Source organism: Helobdella robusta (assembly GCF_000326865.2).
Source record: "Helobdella robusta unplaced genomic scaffold HELROscaffold_6, whole genome shotgun sequence".
In the NCBI taxonomy this organism is placed as follows: domain Eukaryota; kingdom Metazoa; phylum Annelida; class Clitellata; order Rhynchobdellida; family Glossiphoniidae; genus Helobdella; species Helobdella robusta.
This window is the reverse complement of record NW_008705330.1, coordinates 2347140-2368836: the sequence shown is the minus strand read 5'-3', so window position 1 is coordinate 2368836 and position 21697 is coordinate 2347140. Positions and strand designations below refer to the sequence as shown.

General features: G+C 31.2%; 4 protein-coding genes across 4 annotated transcripts in view; 3 read left to right on the top strand and 1 right to left on the bottom strand.

Moving 5' to 3' along the window:
• HELRODRAFT_164180 (hypothetical protein) overlaps positions 1–3472 on the top strand; it is a gene marked incomplete at both ends in the record, with an annotated part of 6710 nt that extends 3238 nt beyond the window's left edge. Inside the window, 4 exons of the mRNA XM_009029186.1 lie at positions 796–1022; positions 1259–1390; positions 2328–2408; positions 3374–3472. Of these exons, the coding sequence (XP_009027434.1) occupies positions 796–1022; positions 1259–1390; positions 2328–2408; positions 3374–3472 (539 nt within the window). The remainder of the gene's footprint in view (positions 1–795; positions 1023–1258; positions 1391–2327; positions 2409–3373) is intronic.
• A 90-nt stretch (positions 3473–3562) lies between these two features.
• Positions 3563–4706, bottom strand: HELRODRAFT_68671 (hypothetical protein; the record flags this gene model as incomplete). Its single annotated transcript, XM_009028941.1, has 3 exons — positions 3563–3652; positions 4079–4217; positions 4588–4706. Coding segments are annotated over 3 exons (348 nt in total), but the record flags the coding sequence as incomplete, so codon positions are not given.
• A 3310-nt stretch (positions 4707–8016) lies between these two features.
• Positions 8017–10255, top strand: HELRODRAFT_164179 (hypothetical protein; the record flags this gene model as incomplete). Its single annotated transcript, XM_009029185.1, has 4 exons — positions 8017–8542; positions 8678–9431; positions 9839–9972; positions 10137–10255. 4 exons carry the CDS (start codon positions 8017–8019, stop codon positions 10253–10255), a joined length of 1533 nt encoding a protein of 510 aa, XP_009027433.1.
• A 4748-nt stretch (positions 10256–15003) lies between these two features.
• On the top strand, positions 15004–16180 carry HELRODRAFT_164178 (hypothetical protein; the record flags this gene model as incomplete). Its single annotated transcript, XM_009029184.1, has 4 exons — positions 15004–15032; positions 15154–15322; positions 15560–15722; positions 16062–16180. The coding sequence occupies 4 exons, from the start codon at positions 15004–15006 to the stop codon at positions 16178–16180; spliced, it is 480 nt and encodes a 159-aa protein (XP_009027432.1).
• Between the last annotated feature and the right edge of the window lie 5517 nt (positions 16181–21697).

Sequence of the window (21697 nt, the reverse complement as noted above, 5' to 3'; positions counted from 1 at the left end):
TGAGGATCATGGAGGCCCTAACCCTAACCCTGTTAACCACTCCATAATAAGCCATATTTGACAAGTAATGATCTAAAAAACTTACCTAAGAATTAACTTGTATTAAATTACTTACCTAAGAATTATGCATGGGTAGGTATTTATTTATTTTAAATTATTTTTATTAAATTATAGTAGCAGGCCGCACGATTTTTCAAAAAAAAAATTTTTTGTATACAAACTAATTTTTTTATAAAGCAAAGCATTTTTAATAAAAGAAATAAAACTATTTATTCTTTTGTGGTTAATTATTAATAATAAAAAATGCATTTACGAATGGTTAATCAATGTATTTTAAAAGTCAATTAATGCAGTAAAAATGAATAAACAAAAAAAATGTTAGCTTTGTAAACTTTACAATGTAAAGTGAGTGAAATTAGTCAAAAATTTCAAAATGAGCTTTAAATAATTAAACTCAAATTGTAAAATAAATTAGAAAATAATAATCTAGGATGAATATATGGTTTGAATTTGAATCATTTCTAATGTGCAGTTTTTTAAATCCAAAATTATTCTAGCCACCCAAGTTTGAGTCAGCGTGCAGTGTGTAGTGTGTGCCATTGATTAGACGTGTGTACGCTCAAGTCAGTGCGCAGCATTGATTAGATGGTGCTTACTCTTTTTTGGAATTGTGTGGAATATTGTTTAGTTTCATTAAGATGTATGCTTAAACCCTTTCCTTTTCTGTGGATTTGGAATTTTGTTATTGTTTCATGACAAAGGTTATAATTAAAAAATTTTTGAAAAATTTTTCAGAGCCAAAAAAAATGATGTCAAACAGTCAGTCAATCACAAATATGTCACAGGCAGCTTCATCGGCTCCACCTGGACAAACACCCAATCAAAGTTCTTCCATTGCAATAAATTTTGAATCACCTTCTAAAAAGTTAACACCTGTCGCTATGTGCAAATATGGTCAAGAACTTGTTCAAGAGATTATGCATAAAAGCTATGATATTTTTGGACAATTAAAGTCTATTCAAGTTCGTATAATATTTCATATTCACATCCATGTAGGTGCATTAACTTACTCAAAAATTAAAAAGTTTGCCTTGTCATACGTTTTTAGAACTAATTTCAAATGATGCATTGCATCATAATTGAATAAATGAGTTTTTTTAATGAATAAAATAAATTGCTTTTTTCAATGGTCTGAGTGTGTATTAAATAAAAATAACAGATTTGTGAATACTTTTATATTTGATGTGTTTAATCACAGCTGGTTCCAAATGAAAGAAAAAGTCGATTGGAAGACAGTCTTCACAAAATAGAGATCGCTTTTCAAAGACTACATTATGTCTATGATTCTGTATGTAATATGACAAAATATTTGGAACATAAGCCCATTGAGGTAAATTTTTACTCATGATTTATTATTGTTATTGTCATGTTTGTTGTGGTTGATGTATTTATGTAGCTGGTGGATACAAACAAGTTATACAAAGAAGGTCAGTTGTTTCAATCCTCGCTTGTATGACAGTGTGTTAAAAAAATTTCAATTAAATGGCTCGTTCTGCTCAATTCTGTCAATTTTGAGGTTGGAAGTAGGAGTTGTAAAAGACCGAATTTGTGTTGAAATTTTGGTTGAAGTGCTTTAGTAACAGTTGGAGCTTAAAGAATGGCTTACAAATTGATGATTCTTTTCAATAATAAAAGTATAATATGAGTAGGATGTGCCTAACCCTTCATCCAACTAAATGATTATTTTTTTCATGTTGTTTGTCGCATGTTTAAATCATTTATAAAGGGTTTGTGAAAAATTTCTTGGCTGATTTCAAAACCTTATCTTTTTTTCTTAATTTTCCTATTTTATTTGATGTAGGATTTATTGTTTAATTTTCGTTGTGCTTGCAGGTTATTTATTATTATATTTGATTTTATATTTGATTTTATATTAAGATCTAATTCAATCTAAACAAATGTCAAAAATTTTTTAATTAGAATTTCTTTAAAAATTCTAAAATTTTTTACAATGTTAGTTCTGGTCAAATCTAAATGATGAGTTATTTTATATACAAAATTATCTAAAAGCAATTTTGTTTTTCTATATATGATTATTTATATATTGATGAAAATTATTTAGGATTTGTTTTATATCTTGGAAAATTAAAGTCCATATTTTATAACTCAACAATTTTTAGTTACATTACTATTTTTACCTATTACTTTCAACTCTGCCATTTTGAGGCAAATTTTTGTTTGCCAGTATACTTTATCATCATTGGATTGTTTAAATAAATTAATGTACAGTAACCTTTTAAAATAATTTTTGAAAAATAACTCTCCAGAGTTATTTGCCGATGAAAGACAAGTGCCAGGATTTCACAACACAAAATATAAGGTCGGATGAAGAATCGAAGCTAACAGAGGTTTCTTACATATCCCTTATGATGCTAATATCATTTTGTCATGTTGCTGCTGCTAATATTTATCCATTGCGTTGCTCAAATTGTATTTAACAGAGATGTTATCCCATTGATAGTATTGTTGGGTTTAGTTTTCTGGAAAATTTAGTGTATTGTGTATAATGTCAGTTCAAAATCTAACGTCCTATTTTTTAAAAAGTGAAAAAATGAGAAAACATCTAGAATCAAGCTTGATAAGAAAATTCCCAAAGTTAATCCTTTTAAAAAAGAATAAATGTCAGGATTACTTTTTAAGCCTGAAACAAATTAGTGAAGAAACAAAACTTTTGTGGAAAAACACAAAAAATAAAAGTACGTAAATCTATGGGAGATACACAACTTCAGTTAGTTCTGATAAGCACAACTTTAGCTCCTCAGTGCTAAGAACAATTCATTTCAAACATATATGGCATAATATAATTTCATTATTTAACGTTTGCTTCTTCTATTGAATGTTTGGCGGCGTTTTAGCATCGTCATCAGCTTTATATATATATATGTATTTATGAAAAAGAAATAAAACTAAATTTCTGATGCCCACCCTGAAGATGACATCAAAATGTAGGAAAAATATACCTATAAAAACGACTTAGAAATTTACGATTTTGATTGAAAAAACCAATTCGAAAGCTTGAAAAAGATAAATAACCTAGTATATTTGACCGATTTGGTTAAATTTAACAATTCACCAATGAGAATACAAACTTAAAATTGATTAAGGCCAATAATTCGGTAGAATTGATACAATACTGTATAAAATGTGGTCTTCGGCACATATATATATAATTTATTTTTCTATATGAATTAAGCTATAAAAATATGTTAAGTAAACTATATGGGCGTTTCGACAATGCTTTATGTACTTTAATTGACTCCTCAGAGGTTTTTTATTCAATTAATACTGTATAATGACATTTTACTTTTTCTAGCAAATTCAAGCGAAGAATATTGAACTGAAAGAGCTCATCGATCTTATGAGGACAATTTTATGGGATATTGACACAATGATGGCCCTCCGAAAAACGTGACCTAAATTAATCAATGTGCAAAACAAACTTTTATTTGAATACTTTTCCGTTTTGATAAATATGTACATGTTAAATTATTGCAATTAATCATTATTTAAATTCTGGTGTGCTCAATCCATATTTTTCTTTCATGTTATCAAGTTCTTCTGCTTTCTTCTGCACATCTGTCTTTTTATATTGCTGTTGAAAACAATTTTTGTTAACGAAAATAGTATATATTAAGCTAATTTTTTTAATTTGGTGCTGCATAAGCATCAAAAATAGCTTTGTGGCACAAAAATGAAAGAAAAAATGAATGATAACTATGAAATTATTATTAACAACAAATTGACTAGCATTTAAAACGTAAGAAATTTTGAGTTACGAGCAAGGTGTTAGAATCGGATATTTTTATCCAGCTCTGGAAAGTGTCATCAGTTTGGAAACAAATCCAAAAAAGTTCAAAAATACTATTACAAATATGGATATAATAAATGTAAGAATTAAAAAAACGAGCACTGAAACAAAATTTTTTTAATGGAAATGATTTTAAATAATTACGTTAGTGCTGTTGAATTTAAACATTTGTGTATTTTAGCATTTAAAAATTACATGAAAATTACAAACTTTGTTTGGCTGGTAATACAGGACCACTAAATATCTGTTGCAGACATTAAAGCCAGATAAATGATCACAGGCATTCTTAGCATCAAATATATCTTCATATATGACGAATGCAGTTCCCTTAGTCTCGGTTGTGTTACCTCTGATTTTAAAACAATTAAAATTTAAAAGGAACAAATAATTGAAATTTTTAAAATAAAAACATTTTTAATTGGATGAACATCTTTGATTTGATAACATTTCATTATAGATATTTTAAATTCAGTTTTATCTAAATTGCTATAGCCAATCCACAAAGAACATAGAAATATGTTCAAATTCAACTTTCCTGCCATTTTGTCCAAACTCAACATGAACAAACAATTTTTAAAATATTTTTCAAAAGATTAATTTTTTATAGTAATTTTTTTAAAAGTTGTACCTTTTTATTATAACATGCATTAAAACACATGATAATAATAAAAAAGCCTTATCAAATAAAAAACTGGAAATGGAAAATAAATTTTGCTAACACTCTAATTTGTCTGATGGCTCCATATTTTCCAAAAATATCGTACATTTCTTCTGCTGTAATTTTGTAAGGGAGATTTTTTATAAACAAAATTCTATTGACCTCTGGTGGTAATCTAACCTGAAATTAGGAAAGCGATCAAAAGTTTAATTAAAATAATGATTCAAAAGTTGAAAAATTTTTTATTTTTAAAATTATCATTCTATAACAAAAATGCTTTATATTGTCTTGATAAACTTCAAAGTTTGCGCGTTGACAGCGTCCTGTAACATCAAACTAGCGTAAACTTTGTTGTACAGGCTTCAGCCATCTCAGCGTCGAATTCGTAGTGCGATTCTCACTTTTCACCACCTAAACGTTGTATTTACCCGCTCGTGATTCGCATGCCTTATAGCAACTCAATGTCGAGCTCGATGTGCAGGTTCAACACGACTTATAATTCCTATTTTCAACTCAACGTCAAAATCGTCGTGCTATCCTCACGCTTTACATCAACTAAATGTTGTATTTGCCCACTCGTGATTCGCTCGCCTTATAGCATTTCGAATTCAATGTGCGAGTTTCTCACAACTTAAACTCATTTCTTATTGCATTAAAACGTTTAATTTGTCGTGTGGATTTCTCATGTGTTATAGCATCTCGACGATGTGTTCGCCAAAGCAAACTCGCACACCTTATAGCACTGGCTTTAATGCATACTTCCATGCACCAGGACGCACCGGCACTGAACTAACTGGCCAATTATCAAGAAAAGGAATTTAAATTTATTTGGCGTTATTAAAATAAATTTACTTTTACACCTATTCACATCTTATTCAATACCCTCCATTTATTTTAAATCACGTCTCAAGTTTCGGCGTTCAAAAATGGTCGCCGCCGTGTTTATAATTTTTTTAGCATACAGAATCGGGTACCGTGCCTTTAGTTTAGATTTAGTTTTAGATGTTGTAAGACGTAAGTAAACGATTTATAAAAATAAAACAAAAATAAATAATGCTGGAAAAATCCAGAACTGATCTCAGGTTTTTAAAACTAGGAATAAAAATACTAACGTTGTTTTTCTTATTAAAAGCCATTAAATTAAAACTCTAATTCCTTTCCTCGCAAATACCGTAGAAAAACTGGAAATCGGTCGACTGACGAATCTGATTTTGACGAAGCTAAGAAACACAACGACAAACAAAACATTATATAACCAGGTCAGGTCAATACGCAGGTCAAAAGATATAAAATATATCATCAACAACTAACAATAATATACTGCCTCTCGAAAGCACTGGCGTACATTTTTAGTGCGCTTTAGAGTCTGGTCATAAACTTAGTTTCCATGAACATCACTATCAAATTCATCAAATTTTAAAATTTCATAGTTTATTCATAAATCTATGTTGGTAATAGACCATAATTTTTACAATATTCTATAAATTCTACCGAATGTTTGGCGTTAATATGTTTGTAGTTCGTTTTTTCAATTTTTCTCACTACAGTTTTTTGGTGAACGTTTAGTTTATTAAAATTCAAAATAAACTTATTTTCCGAATTCATGCTGCAAATAAGGCCATATTTCGATTCCGAATGAATCATCATCAGTGCTTTCAGCTGTTTATATAGGGAAATATTGACTTTGTCAAAATGAACTTAGATGGAGATTGACTTTGTCAAAGTGAACTTAGATGAAAATTAGGTGTCAGGTTTTTTTATTGGCTGGTCATCTTCTTTGGTCTCCTTTTCTTCATCGATAGTATCAAATTCTTCTTTGTCACTATTTACAATACTAGTTTTTATTACTTCTTTGTTTTCGTTGTTGGTTATGCGCCGGGTTGGAAGTGAGGTTGTCATTTTTTGTTGTATATTTATTTTTGGTTTATTGATGTCAATTAGGCCTGCTTCCGGTATATTACTTTGGTGTTACTGTCAAGGATTTCACGGCTAATAGTGAATGAGTGTGTTGAGTCCAAATGGGATTTGATAGCAACACTCTAACAACACAAGCCTTCTAGTCAATGAGGTAGTAGTAATCCCGATATATGAGTCATGTTGACGTGCATAGCCGTCAAGTGGGCAATTAAATTCATATATTACGTAAGGCGTAATCACGTTGTAATTTTCTCTTTTCATAACCAGATTGTTTTAATACATCCTCATTCGAAGTATGAGGGGTTCAACTAATTTTCATAATTCTTTACAAAAACCACATCTCAGCAGCGTTAATTTTACATTGTTTTTATGTGTAATTTATTAAAGTATAGTTAAGTGTAGACATTTGCCGATATGTTATCTCTGTTATAAATATTTCTTAACGGAGTTAAATGCTCACCAGTACAGTTCACGATGGCGGACAAATGTCGTTTTTGTATCTATATTTGAAGTTTTATAAGCTGTTTAAAAGCAATTTGGATTAGTTTATCGATTTTAATACTTGAAATATTTTATACTATTTCTTCTTTTGCAGTTTCAAGACGTTTGAGCACTGATAAGCTATCTTTACTTTGGTTTTCAATGTGAATCTTCTAAAAGCGGGGCCAGGGCCTTGTTTAACATTGTAACTGGGAAACAAAAATACTACCCAGCGTTGATTTTTGTCACCCAGTAATGTTGATTTCGTGCCACTGGGTGACAGCAATTTTGTATTACAATTTAATTACGAAAAAATTGATTTTCAAAATTATAAAAGCTGGCCTCATATATTTATATATAAGCATAGAAATCTGATGTATCAACCAACGTCAATTAATTCGTATGTTTTTTCAATCCTTATATATATAATATCTTTGGTTGCTTTCCTTGACGAGACGACGGAGTACTATTTAAAAATTAATAAAATTTTCTGATTAAAATAATTACAACAGCAATGGTTCAAATTTGAAGAATAGAGAAATCTTTTTTTTTTTGTTAAATAAATATTTTGTTAAATAAATTATATTTTGATAGCATTTTTTTACAAATTTGAATGTATTTCTCATAATTTCGTAATTTCGCCGGGTAACGTCACTAATGACTAATCACACGTACGCGTAAAGTAAACGAAACCAAACGTAAAAAACGGTTCAAAATTCAAAGGCACATAAATTTATAATTTGAAATGTATATAGATAATACGGTTAAATGTTTAGTTATAAGGTAGTAGTGGTATAGAATTTGTTTTTTTTTGGATTTAAGTGATTTAACAATTTTGAAATTGTTTTATTGAATCTTTGATTCTATATTTATATAATTGAATAATAATATATTAATAATAAATATAATAATTTATTCAATATTATATAATATTTATATATATTTGATTCAATATTTAAAAAAATTGCAAAGCAAATTGAAAACGAAACTTTAAATATTCAAATGTTTTAATATTTATGATTTTAAAATAGACAGTTTTTAATTAATTAAATGTTTCGTTAAATTATTTTTTGCAGGAAGGTTTACGTTAAAAATGTCAGCAACTACTGCACAGAATGATATAGCAAAATCAAGCTCTCATTATCCTAAAAAACAAAGAAAAATAAACAGTTTTTTTAACCATTCCATTGCAACAACAGTCCCTAATCAGAATGAACAATTTGACCCTGAGAATATCTTTTATAACACCACTTTACCTGATCACTCTACATCAGTAACAAATAGTATCTCAGCAGCAAAATCAAAAGTACCTATACAGGCAGAATGTGTTTCTCAAGTCACACATACATCGTTACCTTTTGATCAGATCATCTCCAAAGATTTTGCACCTTTTGGACAGTGGTACAAAAGCTTCAAACTTGATGCTGCTTGGTTGCAGAAACACCATTCAGAACTGAAAGCAATAAAACTGGGTTCTCGTAAAAGTCTAAAATGCAAACTGTGCTACGATAACATTTCTGAAGCTAAAAAGTATGCTCGAAATGGTACTGTCCCAATAGCTGATGGTGTTCGGTGTGACGGCATGCAACAGCTTCAAAAAACTATTGATTACTTGAAAGGTGATGCTCATAGTGCTGCACAACGGGCCGATCTTGCACGAAAGCAATGAGCCGCACAATCTAACAAACATCCATGGGTAAAAATTTTGAAACAACACAATATTGAACTGATATCAACTCTTATTCGCCTTACAGTTGATGTACACAATGATTCAGTAACCAAAACGCTGTCAGCTTGGTCTTGGCCAAGTCGTTCACTAGCACAAATGCATGCAGAAAACCAAGTTAAGCAATACATTGATCATGGTCTTGATTGTGACTTTGTGGCGTTTAATCCACCCCAGTCAGCATTGCATTACAGAAATCCTGACCGGTACAGAGAGATATTATCATTTGTGTCCAAGCATGAATTGAGCAGAGTTATTCAAGCATTGAAAATCGCAGACTGTGTCGCCCTGCAAATTGAGAAATCTGTTGATAAATACAATGCTGACAGTCTGTTTGTTACTGCCCGATACATGGACAACACTAATTTTGAGATGAAAGATAGTTTTCTTGGTGAATGCCACAGTGAGTTAAGAGGAGTAATTGGGATGGTCGATGCTTTGCAGAAACGTTTCCAGTATCTTGAAATTGAAGATGTCATTAAAGCAAAGATGGTGGGTCTTACGACAGATGGGGAAAATTCAAATACTGGACGTCACGGAGGGTTGTGGGTAAAGATGTCTGAATATTTAGGGCACAACATGTTGACACTTTGGGGCATAGCTCACAGATCTGACCTGGCTTTTGAAAGCGTTGAAAACGTGGTTCCGGAGTTTCGTCATTGGTTAACAGATATAAAAAATGTCGCTACTTATTTTCGTGGATCAAGCTACCGACAAAAAACCTGCATGAAATTGCTGCAAGTTTGGGTGAGACTGCTAAATATTTTCCACGGCATCATGAAGTTCGTTTTGCGGAACACCTTGCCAATGTTGTACTTGCAGTTCTGTCTAATCATCAGATGATGTGCGCTTACTGGAAGACAGTTGTACAACAAGGTGAAAATAATGAAAAGCAAAGAGCAAGAGGTTTTCTGAAGGATTGGTCCCAAACTTCATTCAACTTAAACATGAGTGCTGTTGCTTTGGATATCTTGCGATTTACAAAAAGAAGCTCAACGCACGTTTGTTACCTTGGCTGATTTGATGCAAAAACGCGACCACGTACTTCAGCGTCTTTCTATGATGGGGGATATGAAGAAAAGTTACAAAATAATAGTGGACTTGCATCTACACAGTCATTGCAAACTGAAGCAAATGATAATCAATTTCAGAGAAATGTGAAAAACTTGTATGTTACAACACGCAATAGAAATGTGCGTCTTGAGGTAATCACATGTGCAAAAAACTTCCTTGAGAGAAGGTTGGATGTCGATCAGAATTTACAAGTAAAGGCAATTATAGATGTTGCCAATGCTGAAAATGCTGAAGCAATGATCAAAGCCGGTCGGCAAATTGTATCAGATATTTTTGGTGATAATTATGTTTCAGAATTTGTAGATGATGCTGTTGGTTACTATTCATTATTTGGTGCTTCATCTTTTAAGCCGCATGAAAGCAAGTTGTAATTATTGCTACAAAAAACAACACCGTCGTCTCTTTTAAACAAGCTGGTTCAAACATTTCTTATAACTTGTCCTCACAGCATGATCACGGAACGGATAATTTCATGCCAAACAGAATTAAAAAGCGACCTTCGATCATCTATGTCGAGAAATACTGTGAATGACCGATTATGCATTGCTTTAAATGCTATAGGTACCGCAAATTTTGATCCTCGGCCAGTGGTGGCTGATTTTCTTTCTTCAAAAACGAGACGATCGACTCTACCAGATGATAAACTTTACCGAAACAGGGAATTTGTAAAAAAATTTTTTAACACTGAAAATAACTTGTGATTAGCTAATTTAACATCAATTGTTTTTTTGTGATACTGTGTCGTTAATAAAAAAAATGTCACTTATTTCAAATTGACAAAAGAGTGCATGTGCATTTTTAACGCATCAACATTTACATAAACAAAATCATGAACAATTTTTTATTGACAATTTAAATTAGACGTTTTGTCATTAGCCCATTCCTGGTTCAAATTAGCTTATTCCTTAGGCTTGTAATCTATGTTTTTACCGCAAGATTGAAGAATTGTATTCTTCATTAGAAAGTTGATGCAATATCTATTAGGCACCCGTGATTTGAAAAGAATTTATACTATAATTATAATTTCCAAAACTTTTAAAACTTTGTCACTTAGTGAAAATTACTTAGACGAGGCTCTGAGCGGGGCAATTAGATGTTGTTAAAATTTTTTATCTCCTTGACGTTGAATTTAAGGTTTACTATGTTTTCATTCGTAAAAAGTAATTTAATTTGTTTGTTTGTTTGAAATATAAATTTAAAATTGACGCAATACGGAAAAATGTGTTAGTTTTGTTTTTAAAATGAAATAAACTTCAAAGTCAATCAATCAATCAATTAGCTTATAAAGCACTATTTCCGCGATGTTCAACAGCGCTCCTCAATGAATTTTGAACCAAGGAGCCTTACGAGAATAGAGCCTATAAGTAAAAGATTTAAGAGGAATAAGCTTATCCAGAATAGAAGTAATGTAGATATTAAAAGCATAGACAAAATCATCAACATCAGAAAATAAGGTAGTATCAAAAATAGTTTCAGTAAGAGATTGAAGAAAAATATCTTTATTAAAAGAAGACCAGCATCTTTTAGAAATAGACATAGATGAATTTGAAGGAAGAAAATCTAATGAAAAAACAGATTCAATAAGGAGGTGATCAGAATAAGGAACAGAGCTAGCAGAGATATTAATAGGCTTAGAAAAAGATGAAGCTATAATAAAATCAATAGTGTTACCAGAAGTATGGGTAGGAAAAGAACAATATTGAGTTAAGTTAAAAAGAGACAAAATATCATTAAATCTACGAGTGTAAGAACATGATAAATTATTGAAGTGCAAGTTGAAATCACCAGAGATGTAGAAAGGAATAGAAAAAGAGTAGAGAGATACAGCGAGTGAGTAGAATTCATCTAAAAATAAAGTGAGAGAAGAAGAAGGAGGGCGATAGATTATTGCAATATAAAAAGATAGAGAAGAAGACTTAAAAGATACAGCAAGTCATTCAAAAGACGAAAAATTAAAGGAAGTATTAATGTAAGCAGTAAATAGAGATTTATAAAATAAACAGTTACCCCCATAAGAAGAATGAGAAGATGATAGAAGATTTTTTGGAGGTCTAGAGAGTTCAAGGAAGGTGTAACCATCAGTAGCAAGAATAAGAGAGGAAGAGTTAGAGTCCTCGTGCCAAGTTTCAGTAAAAGTAAAAAAATCAGGTAAGGAGGAAGAGATTATTTGATGGATATAGAGCTATTTTTTATTAATTGATCTTAGGTTAATATTAAACAGTGAGAATGTAGAGGTAGGTTGGATATTGGTACTTTTAAATCTAGTTATATTATTCAAACTAATAGAATTAGAATAATTATTCTTATCATTGGTATTAATTACATTAGAGTGGGATTTAATAAAATTAATCCTATTATATTTGCTATTAGCATTATTATTATTGATATAATTATGGTTACTAACTATATTTATTTTTTTGTTAGAGTTAGATTTATTGTTTTTATTGTTATTATTAGACCTAAGATTAAAGTAAAAAATTCGCCGCCGAACTACTCTCGTCGGAGCCAAAAGAGTGTTAGAGAGGCCTAAGAGAAAGTCTCTAGAATAAGACATAATAATATTTACAAGTTAAAGAAAAAGATGTAGAAAGATATAGAAAAAAAATTGTCATAGTAAAAAAGAAGAGAACTCACTTGTTCAGAAGCAAAAAACAAGAATCCACCCAAATTACAAAACCACCGAGAAAACGTGCCGCCATCACGCTAAACGTAAAAGTCTGCCACAATCATATACTTAGAATATATACTTACCTTTACAGGCCCTCAAAACCATTCGCGCACATTTTCAGTGTGCTTTTGAGTCTAGTCCCAATCTTTAGTTTCCATGAAAAAATTTATCAAATTTTACAATTTTAACGTTTTTATGATTTATTGTGAAATATCTATTTATTATTTGAAAACCGTATTCATTTTAATATTTTTATTAAATTAATCGTGCTGTTAAGGAAGACAATCTTAAATCTCAAATCTATATCCTATATGCACACCCAAAAAACCAAAAAAATCAATCAATCAATTAACTTATAAAGCGCTATTTTCACAATGTTCAACAGCTCTCCTCAATGAATTTTGCATACAGATGGGTCTTGAAATCCGCTCAGAAGTTTGTGAGTGATAGATAAGTAGTCACCTAAGTAGAGAAGTCCAGAAAAAAGAGCCAAAAAAAGCAAAAGCAGATTCAGCAAAAGAGTGTTTAACACAAGTTAAGAAGAAGTGAGAACAAGAAAACGATCGTAAACTGGAGTATTTACGTTCAATTAATATATCTGATAAGTACTTAAGAAATAATTTAAATTGAAACTTATACATAAATGAGCAAATTTTAAAAAAAATTTATTTTATAGGTAGCTAATGCAAGAGAACAAGATATAAAGATATATGAGAAAAGAAAGGGGCACGAGCAACTAGACAAGCAGCAGAGTTAAAAACTTTACTTAAAGGATAGAGTGTAGAATCAGAAAGACCATAGTAGAGCGAGTTACAATAATCAATCCTAGATAAGACTAACGAAGTAAAAAGAAGGAGAAGAGTAGGATTATAAAGAAAAGCCAAAAGTTTTTGTATTCCACGTAGATGAAAGTAGGAACTTCTAGCAACACTATTAATCTGAGAAGAGACATACTAAAATCAAAAATTAAGCCTAGACTACGAAACTTGTGGAAAACTTCAAAAGTTTTAGAATCAGGTAAGATAAAGGGAGGAATAGTAATAGGTGTTTAGATTTATTAAAACAAATTAATCCAAGATACTAAATACGTATAAAAATTAAGCAAGTGCATGAAATAAATCAATTATAAAAGAATTATAATGAATAAAATTTTTTTTAAATGATTGAATATTTTTTTATAAGCTACAAAAATGTGAAAATTGTAAAATGTGGTAGGATCATGGATATATGGGTGAGATTTATTGAAATAATATACATGTATATTATATATGTTTCAATATATTTAAGACTTTCCATAGTTTCAGACAATCTTATTATTATTGCTAACTTGACGTCCGTAACACCAGTTTCATGAAAGTGATTTTCAAATTTCACGATCAACGACATATAAATATGGAGTGCCGAAAGACTTTTGAGTTGAAATGGAGAAATTTAAGAAGTTAAAGAAATCATTAATGCATGATGCACATGCAAATTTAAAAACACGTGTTTTAACTTAAAAAAAATTACGATTTTATTTGATCGAATAAATGTTAGCGAACGAATTTCGTTTAAGAAATTCTGTCTGTGTTTTTAAATCATTTAAAAAATATTCTGACAGTAAATATTTTGTTATTTTACGCCAATCGACACAATATTGTATGCTTAAAAAATTATTACATATATTTATTCATCGCAAAATTATAGTTAACACGCTGTATCAAAATATATTTACTAAATGACATTTTTACATCAGTTGTTAAAACCATGTCTCGGTTTTAATTTATTTAAAAAATATTCTGACAGTAAATATTTTATTATTTTAAACCAATCGACACGATATTGTATGCTTATAAAATTATTAAATATATTTATTTATCGCAAAATTATAGTTAACACGATGTATCAAAATATATTTACGTGGTTCGGTTTTAATTTATTTAAAAAATATTCTGACAGTATTTATTTTGTTATTTTACAAGATAATAGTGGTAGTAGATGTGGTGTAGTAGTAGTAGTAGTAGTAGTTGTAGTGGACGTGTTTGTTGTTGAAATCACAAATTGATTAGTCTGCTATGAGATAAATTTTAATGGTTATTTGCTGTCAGGGCGCTAATTAACACAAGACTAAAACAATTTGTGCATATGTGTGTATTTTATTTTTTCAAGTAGTAATAGTAGTATTAGTAGTAGTAGTAGTAGTCGTCGTAGTAGTAGTCGTAGTAGTAGTAGTTTTAGCGGCTATATAAGAAGATAAGAAGTAGTACTAATTGTAGTGATAGTACGTAGTAGTCGTTGTATTAGTAGTGGTAGTTGTAATTGTGGTGGTAGTAGTAGCTGCTTTAGAAGTAGTAGATTTAATAGTAATTTCTTGAAGCTCACTGTTATATCAACGTGCTCTATGCTCCCATATCAAGCTGTTTGTAAAAAACCTGGAAGACAAAAAATATTTGTTGCATTTAAAATATACTCAACATCTGTTTAGCTGTTTTTAAGAAATATTTTCTATTTATTAACTGTTTAATTTCAAATATTCAAAATTTCAAGTTATTAACAATTGGAATGAAAATTACAAACTTTTCCATCAACCATTAATTAGAATAGATAGAAAGGTTGTTTTTACCATCGAAGAAATGAAAGAAGTGTTCTCAAAATTCGAAATGTATCTATAGTCAAAGTGAAATATTCGTGAAAGTTGGTATCACGCTTGGCGTCGATCGTAGCCATAAAGTAATAAAAAAATTGAAATACATTTACTCTAAAATTAAAACGATTGCTGACAGTGAGGGAGAAGTTGATGGTCAAGAGGTAGATGAAGTTGGGGATCAAGAAGTAGGTGAAGTTGGTGGTCAAGTGGTAGATAAAATTGGTAGTCAAGGTGTGGATAAAGTTGGTGGCCAAGGGGTAGATAAAGTCGGTGGTCAGGTGGTAGATGATGTTGGTAGTCAGGTGGTAGGTGAAGCTGGTGGTTAAGTGTTAGATGAAGTCGGTGTTCAAGTGGTTGGTGAAGTTGGTGGTCAAGTGGTAGATGAAGTTAGTAGTCGTGTAGTAAATGAAGTTGGTAGTCTGGTGGTAGATGAAGTTGGTAGTCAAGTGGTAGGTGAAGTTGGTAGTCAGATAATAGGTGAAGCCGTTGTTCAAGTGGCAGGTGAAATTGATGGTCAAGTGGTAGATATTGTTGATTGTCAGATGGTAGGTAACGTTGGTGGTCAAGTCGGTAATCAGGTGGTAGATGAAGTTGGTAGTCATATAGTAGGTGAAGCCGGTGTTCAAGAGGTAAATGAAGTTGGGGGTCAAATGGTAGATATTGTCGATGGTCTGATGGTAAGTAAAGTTGGTGGTCAAGTAGTAGGTAAAATCGGTTGTCAGGTGGTAGACAAAACTGGTGGTCAAGTGGTAGGTGGTCAGGTAAATGAAGTATTTAAAAAATTTCAAATAGTTTTTTTTTCAAGATTTCAGTTGCGTGGCACCCGTTAATGAAAAGTCAAGAGGGTTGTCAAAAGGATAGACCGATTTGATTGCATTAGAATTTAATAAAGTAATACTTTGATGTATATTGAGTTATTGTTATAATTACATATCAAAATCTACTAGTAAAAAAATGATTATTGGAATGGGGAAGCGAGGTGCAGCTTTTCAGAATGTTGAACAGTTTTTTTCAAAATAAAAAAAATTCCGCAACCAAACAAAGACGTGATCATAAATGTAACTGTCAATGGAGAAACATATCATTCGTCTAATGGACTGCACAGTGGTTACATTAACAGTGACACTAAAAAAAAAGATAAGAGAGCTTACGAACGTCAATAAAACTCCTAAAGCTATTTATAGGTCGCTGTTAAATGAAACTCCACCAGAAGAAATTGAATCCGGTAAACTTTATTCTTCCTTCGCAACATATTTTTAAATTTTCGCATTGTAATAAATAGTACGACATAAATTTTGGTCATTAAAATCGGTGGTCAGGTGGTAGATAAAGTTGGTAGTCAGGTGGTAGGTGTAATCGGTGTTCAAGGGTTAGATATTGTTGATGGTCAGATGGTAGGTAAAGTTGGTGGTCAAATAGTAGACACGGTTTTAACAACTACTGTAAAATTGACATTTAGTAAATATATTTTGATACAGTGTGTTAACTATAATTTTGCGATGAATAATTGTATTCGATAATCTTTTAAGCATACAGTATTGCGTCGATTGGTGTAAAATAATGAAAAATTTACTGTCAGAATATTTTTTAAATAAATTAAAACCGAGACACAATTTTAACACCTGTTGTAAAAATGTCATTTAGTAAATATATTTTGATACAGCGTGTTAACTATAATTTTGCAATGAATAATATATTTGATAATCTTTTAAGCATAAAATATTGTGTCAATTGGTGTATAATAATAAAATATTTACTGTCAGAATATTTTTTAAGTAAATTAAAACCGACACAAGGTTTTATCAACTGTTGTAAAATTGTCATTTAGTAAATATATTTTGATACAGTGTATTAACTATAATTTTGCGATGAATAATTATTTTTGATAATCTTTTAAGCATACAATATTGTGTCAATTGGTGTAAAATAATATAATATTTACTGTCAGAATATTTTTTAATTAAATTAAAACCGGCACACGGTTTTAACACCTGTTGTAAAAATGTCATTTAGTAAATATATTTTGATACAGTGTGTTAACTATAATTTTGCGATGAATAATTATTTTTGATAATTTTTTAAGCATACAATATTGTGTCAATTGGTGTAAAATAATAAAATATTTACTGTCAGAATATTTTTTAATTAAATTAAAACCGACACACGGGTTTAACACCTGTTGTAAAAATGTCATTTAGTAAATATATTTTGATACAGTGTGTTAACTATAATTTTGCGATGAATAATTATTTTTGATAATTTTTTAAGCATACAATATTGTGTCAATTGGTGTAAAATAATAAAATATTTACTGTCAGAATATTTTTTAATTAAATTAAAACCGACACACAGTTTTAACACCTGTTGTAAAAATGTCATTTAGTAAATATATTTTGATACAGTGTGTTAACTCTAATTTTGCGATGAGTAATTATTTTTGGTAATTTTTTAAGCATACAATATTGTGCACTTTATATTTATATGTCGTTGATCGTGAAATTTGAAAATCACTTTCATGAAACTGGTGTTACGGACGTGCCAACTTGACTAACTTGCTCGTTTATGCTTTTCGCTTTTTGTCGACTAACGTGTCTTCTAATATTTCAATTAATGTTTCTTTAATAAACAATTATATTAAAAACAAAGAAGTTTTTTATTTTAAACAGGTTATGAGCCCAGAACGCTTAATAAATTGTTGAGAGAAAAAGTTATTTTGAAAAAAAAAAGAAAGAGATTGCAATTCGTGACTAAAAGAACTTTTCCAACTATCGTTGAAGCAAGAACATCAATTTTTTTTCCTTCAAAATGGACTCAAAGCTTCAAATAAAACAGTTAAGTTGCGCAGCCGATTGGCCCATTTGGAAACGTCGTGTTCGAGATTTCATGGACTACCATGAGGGCGCACTTGATGTGATTGATGGGAAGTTGTCAAAACCAGAATTACTAGAAAATCAAACAGAGCAACAGACAAAAGATTTTAAAAATAAATCAGATCTGTTTAGAAAGGCAAACAGTTATGCCAAATCAGTAATTGCGAATGCAGTCACAGAAGATACATACCAAAAGATAATGGACAAGAACACAGCGTTTGAAATTTGGGAGGAATTAAAAAGAAATTTTGAAGCGTCAACTAAGGACCAACTGTTCCAAGTTTGTAGCAATTTTTTCGATTTCAATTGGATAGCGGATGTAGATGTATCCGGCCAAATTGCAAGATTGAAGACTTTATGGAACGAATTAAACAGTGGGTTTCAGGCATCGGGAGAAAATAAACTACCAGAGCTGCTATTAGTATGCAAAGCGATGCAGATTCTCCAAAATAGTTTCCAAAACATCAAATCAAGTTGGCTAATGCTAGGTGAAAAAAAGCAGTCGATAGATGATTTAATCACTCATCTCTGTGCTTTCGAAAGAGAAATAAAGACTTTCGACACAATCGATAAATCATCAAGGCAGAACGCCTTAGTTGTAAATGTTGAAAAGCCAAGTTTTTACAAATCAAGAGATTTCACTAAAAGAACAAAACCAGTTGGTAACTGCAACTATTGCCATAAACCTGGACACTGGGTTAAGCAATGTAGAAAGTGGGTCAGTGATGGAAGACCTTCTAAAAATTTCAAAAATGTTTCAGCGATACCAAGAAAAGCATATGATGAAACATCAAATGTAGTTTTGAACACGTCAGCCAGTTATCAAACACTGAGAGACAACACTAAGTGGTATATTGACAATGGAGCAACAAAGCACTTAACGAACAATCCAGATAATTTTGTTACTTTTGAGAAGTTTGTCGCACCATGTTCTGTTCAAGCTGCAGGAAAAGAAGTTCTTGCTGCTGTGGGTAGAGGTAAAATAAATATGCTGTCAACAGTAAATAACAAACAACAGTATATAAAACTCTCAGATGTCTGGTATGTTCCAAATATAGGTAGAAACCTGTTTTCCATATTAGCCGCACAAGATAAAAATTCAAAAAACAGCAAGTTTGAATCTTATGCAACCAAATGTCAACTCAGTATAAAGAAGCGAGTGGTAGTACAAGGGACAAGACGAGTAGATGGTTCCTTGTATGAGGCAAACTTGATTTCATTAACTCCAGATACACCGGCTGAAGTGAATATAGTCAGTGAAAATTCAATAGTGCAGCTCTACCATGAACGTTTTGGTCATCAAGATAAACGTCACTTAAAGAATGTTATAGAAAAGGTGTTAAACATTAAAATTCATTTTGACAAAGATTTGTGTGAACCATGTTTTTGTGGTAAAGCACATCGGTTAAAATTTGGCAAGAGAAATGCAACCAATAAACCAGGTGAACTACTATCAGCAGATGTTTGTGGTACTTTCAGTACAGAATCATTTAATAGTAAACGATATTTTGTTGTTTTCAAAGATCATTACAGCAAAATGAGGTTCATTTCTTTTCTTAGACACAAAAATGAAGTGAAACAGGCACTACAAAATATTTTGTCTCAAGCAGCGACTCAAGGTCATAAAGTAAAAGAATTTTTGAGTGACAATGGGTGTGAGTTTGACAACGAAGTTCGAAACATCCTGCGCAGCCATGGAATCACGCAAAGACTAACAGCACCATATACACCTCAACAAAATGGTGGTAGTAAACGTGAAAACAGAACAATAGTAGAAATGGCACGCACATTGAAGTACTCAAATCCAGATTTTGAATTTCCAGTCGCTATGTGGGCTGAGTTATGTTCAACTGCAGTATATTTACTTAATCAAACAGGCAAATCGTCGATTGAAGATAAAAGCCCATTTGAAATTTGGACAGGTAAAAAGCCGAGAATTAACCATTTGAGAATAATTGGCTCTACGTGTTTTGTTCACATACCTGATCAAAAACATCAAAAAATGGATAAGAAAGCCATAAAAGGTTACCTTGTTGGTTACGATGGTGACGAACGCTATCGTATATGGCTCAAAAATCAATATAAAATGATATTCTCAAGAGATGTAGTTTTCCAAGAAAAACCTATAAAATGTACAACATCATTAGAACATCAGACTCAAAAAGATTTTACAACAGATCCTCAAATCAATTGCAAAGAAGAAATTACAGATGACACTGAGAAGATTATAGATAATTCAGTTAAAGTTCAACTCAGAGATAGGTCAAGCTTGCAGAAACCTAAGAAGCTAGATGATTATGTGATGCCGGCTGAGACATATTTATTAGATGTACATGAACCAGATACATACGAAGAAGCCATTCAAAGCAGGGAAAGTAAATATTGGAATGATGCCATGAATAATGAAATTAATTCATTAAACAAAAATAGAACTTGAGAACTTTGTGAGCTACCCAGAGGAGCTAAAGTTTTTCCATGTAAATGGGTTTACAAAATGAAAACCTTGCCAGACGGAAGTGTAGATAGATACAAGGCAAGACTTGTGGCAAAAGGATTTTCACAACGACAAAATGTAGATTACAATCAGACGTTTAGTCCAGTAGTAAAGTTGACTACAGTTCGCTCTGTACTAAGTATTGCAGCAAGTGAAAAACTGCATCTTCTTTAAACAATCAGAAGGATATAATGATGGCTCAAATAAAGTTTGTCGATTGCTCAAAAATCTGTATTGTCTAAAGCAAGCACCTCGTTGTTGGAATCAATGCAAGTCTCTTTTTGAATGTGGCTTTAAGTCGAGTGAAGCGGATCCATGTCTGTATGTTAAAAAACAGAATGAAAACATTATGATGTTAGCATTGTATGTTGATGTTGGACTAGTAGCCGCTAGCAACACAGAAGATTTAGATCTATTCATTAGAAAATTTGAAGCTGAAATTTCAGGTTACAGTTAAACCTGCAACATATTTTCTAGGTCTTCAAATAGAAACTCTATTGGATGGAAGCATAAAAGTTTGTTAATCTGGTTATGCAAGGAAAATTCTTTCAGATTTGAAGAATGTAAACAGTTCACTCCCCAATGCTTAAAGAAAATGATAATAATCAATCAGACATAACAGGTTCAGAATACCCTTTTCGACAACTAGTTGGAGCATTAATGTACCTGATGTTAGGTACAAGACCAGACATTGCGTACAGCATTAGCTATTTATCACGCTCCCTCGAGAATCCAACACCAGGAGATATAATAAAAGCAAAACGAGTGCTTAGATACTTAGTAGGAACAATCAATCAGAGCATTGTGTACAGATCAGACAGTACAAAGGCTGTAGAAAGACTGGGCGTTCGACCACATATGCAGGAGGCATAATATCATGGATTAGTCAACGACAGGCCATAGTTACAACATCTACAACAGAGGCTGAGATCATCGCTGCGACAGAGGCTGTCAAAGAAATAATTTGGCTTCAAAGATTATTCAAATCATTACAGGTTGATTTGAAAGATGTGCCAATCTTGCAAGTTGACAACAGTGCTGCAGTCAAATTAGCTCAGAACCCACAATTTCATCGGCGAACAAAACACATTGACTTGAAAAACTTTTTTATTAGAGAAAAAATTCAAGATGGAACGGTTGATATCACACAAATTTCAACAAGTGATCAAGTCGCTGATGTGATGACAAAGCCACTGGACAGAGTCAAACTGAAACTCCTGTGTGGACATATGGGACTAATGTCATAAAATGTTTTGAAACAAGGGAAAGTATTGAAATAATATATATGTATATTGTATATGTTTCAATATATTTAT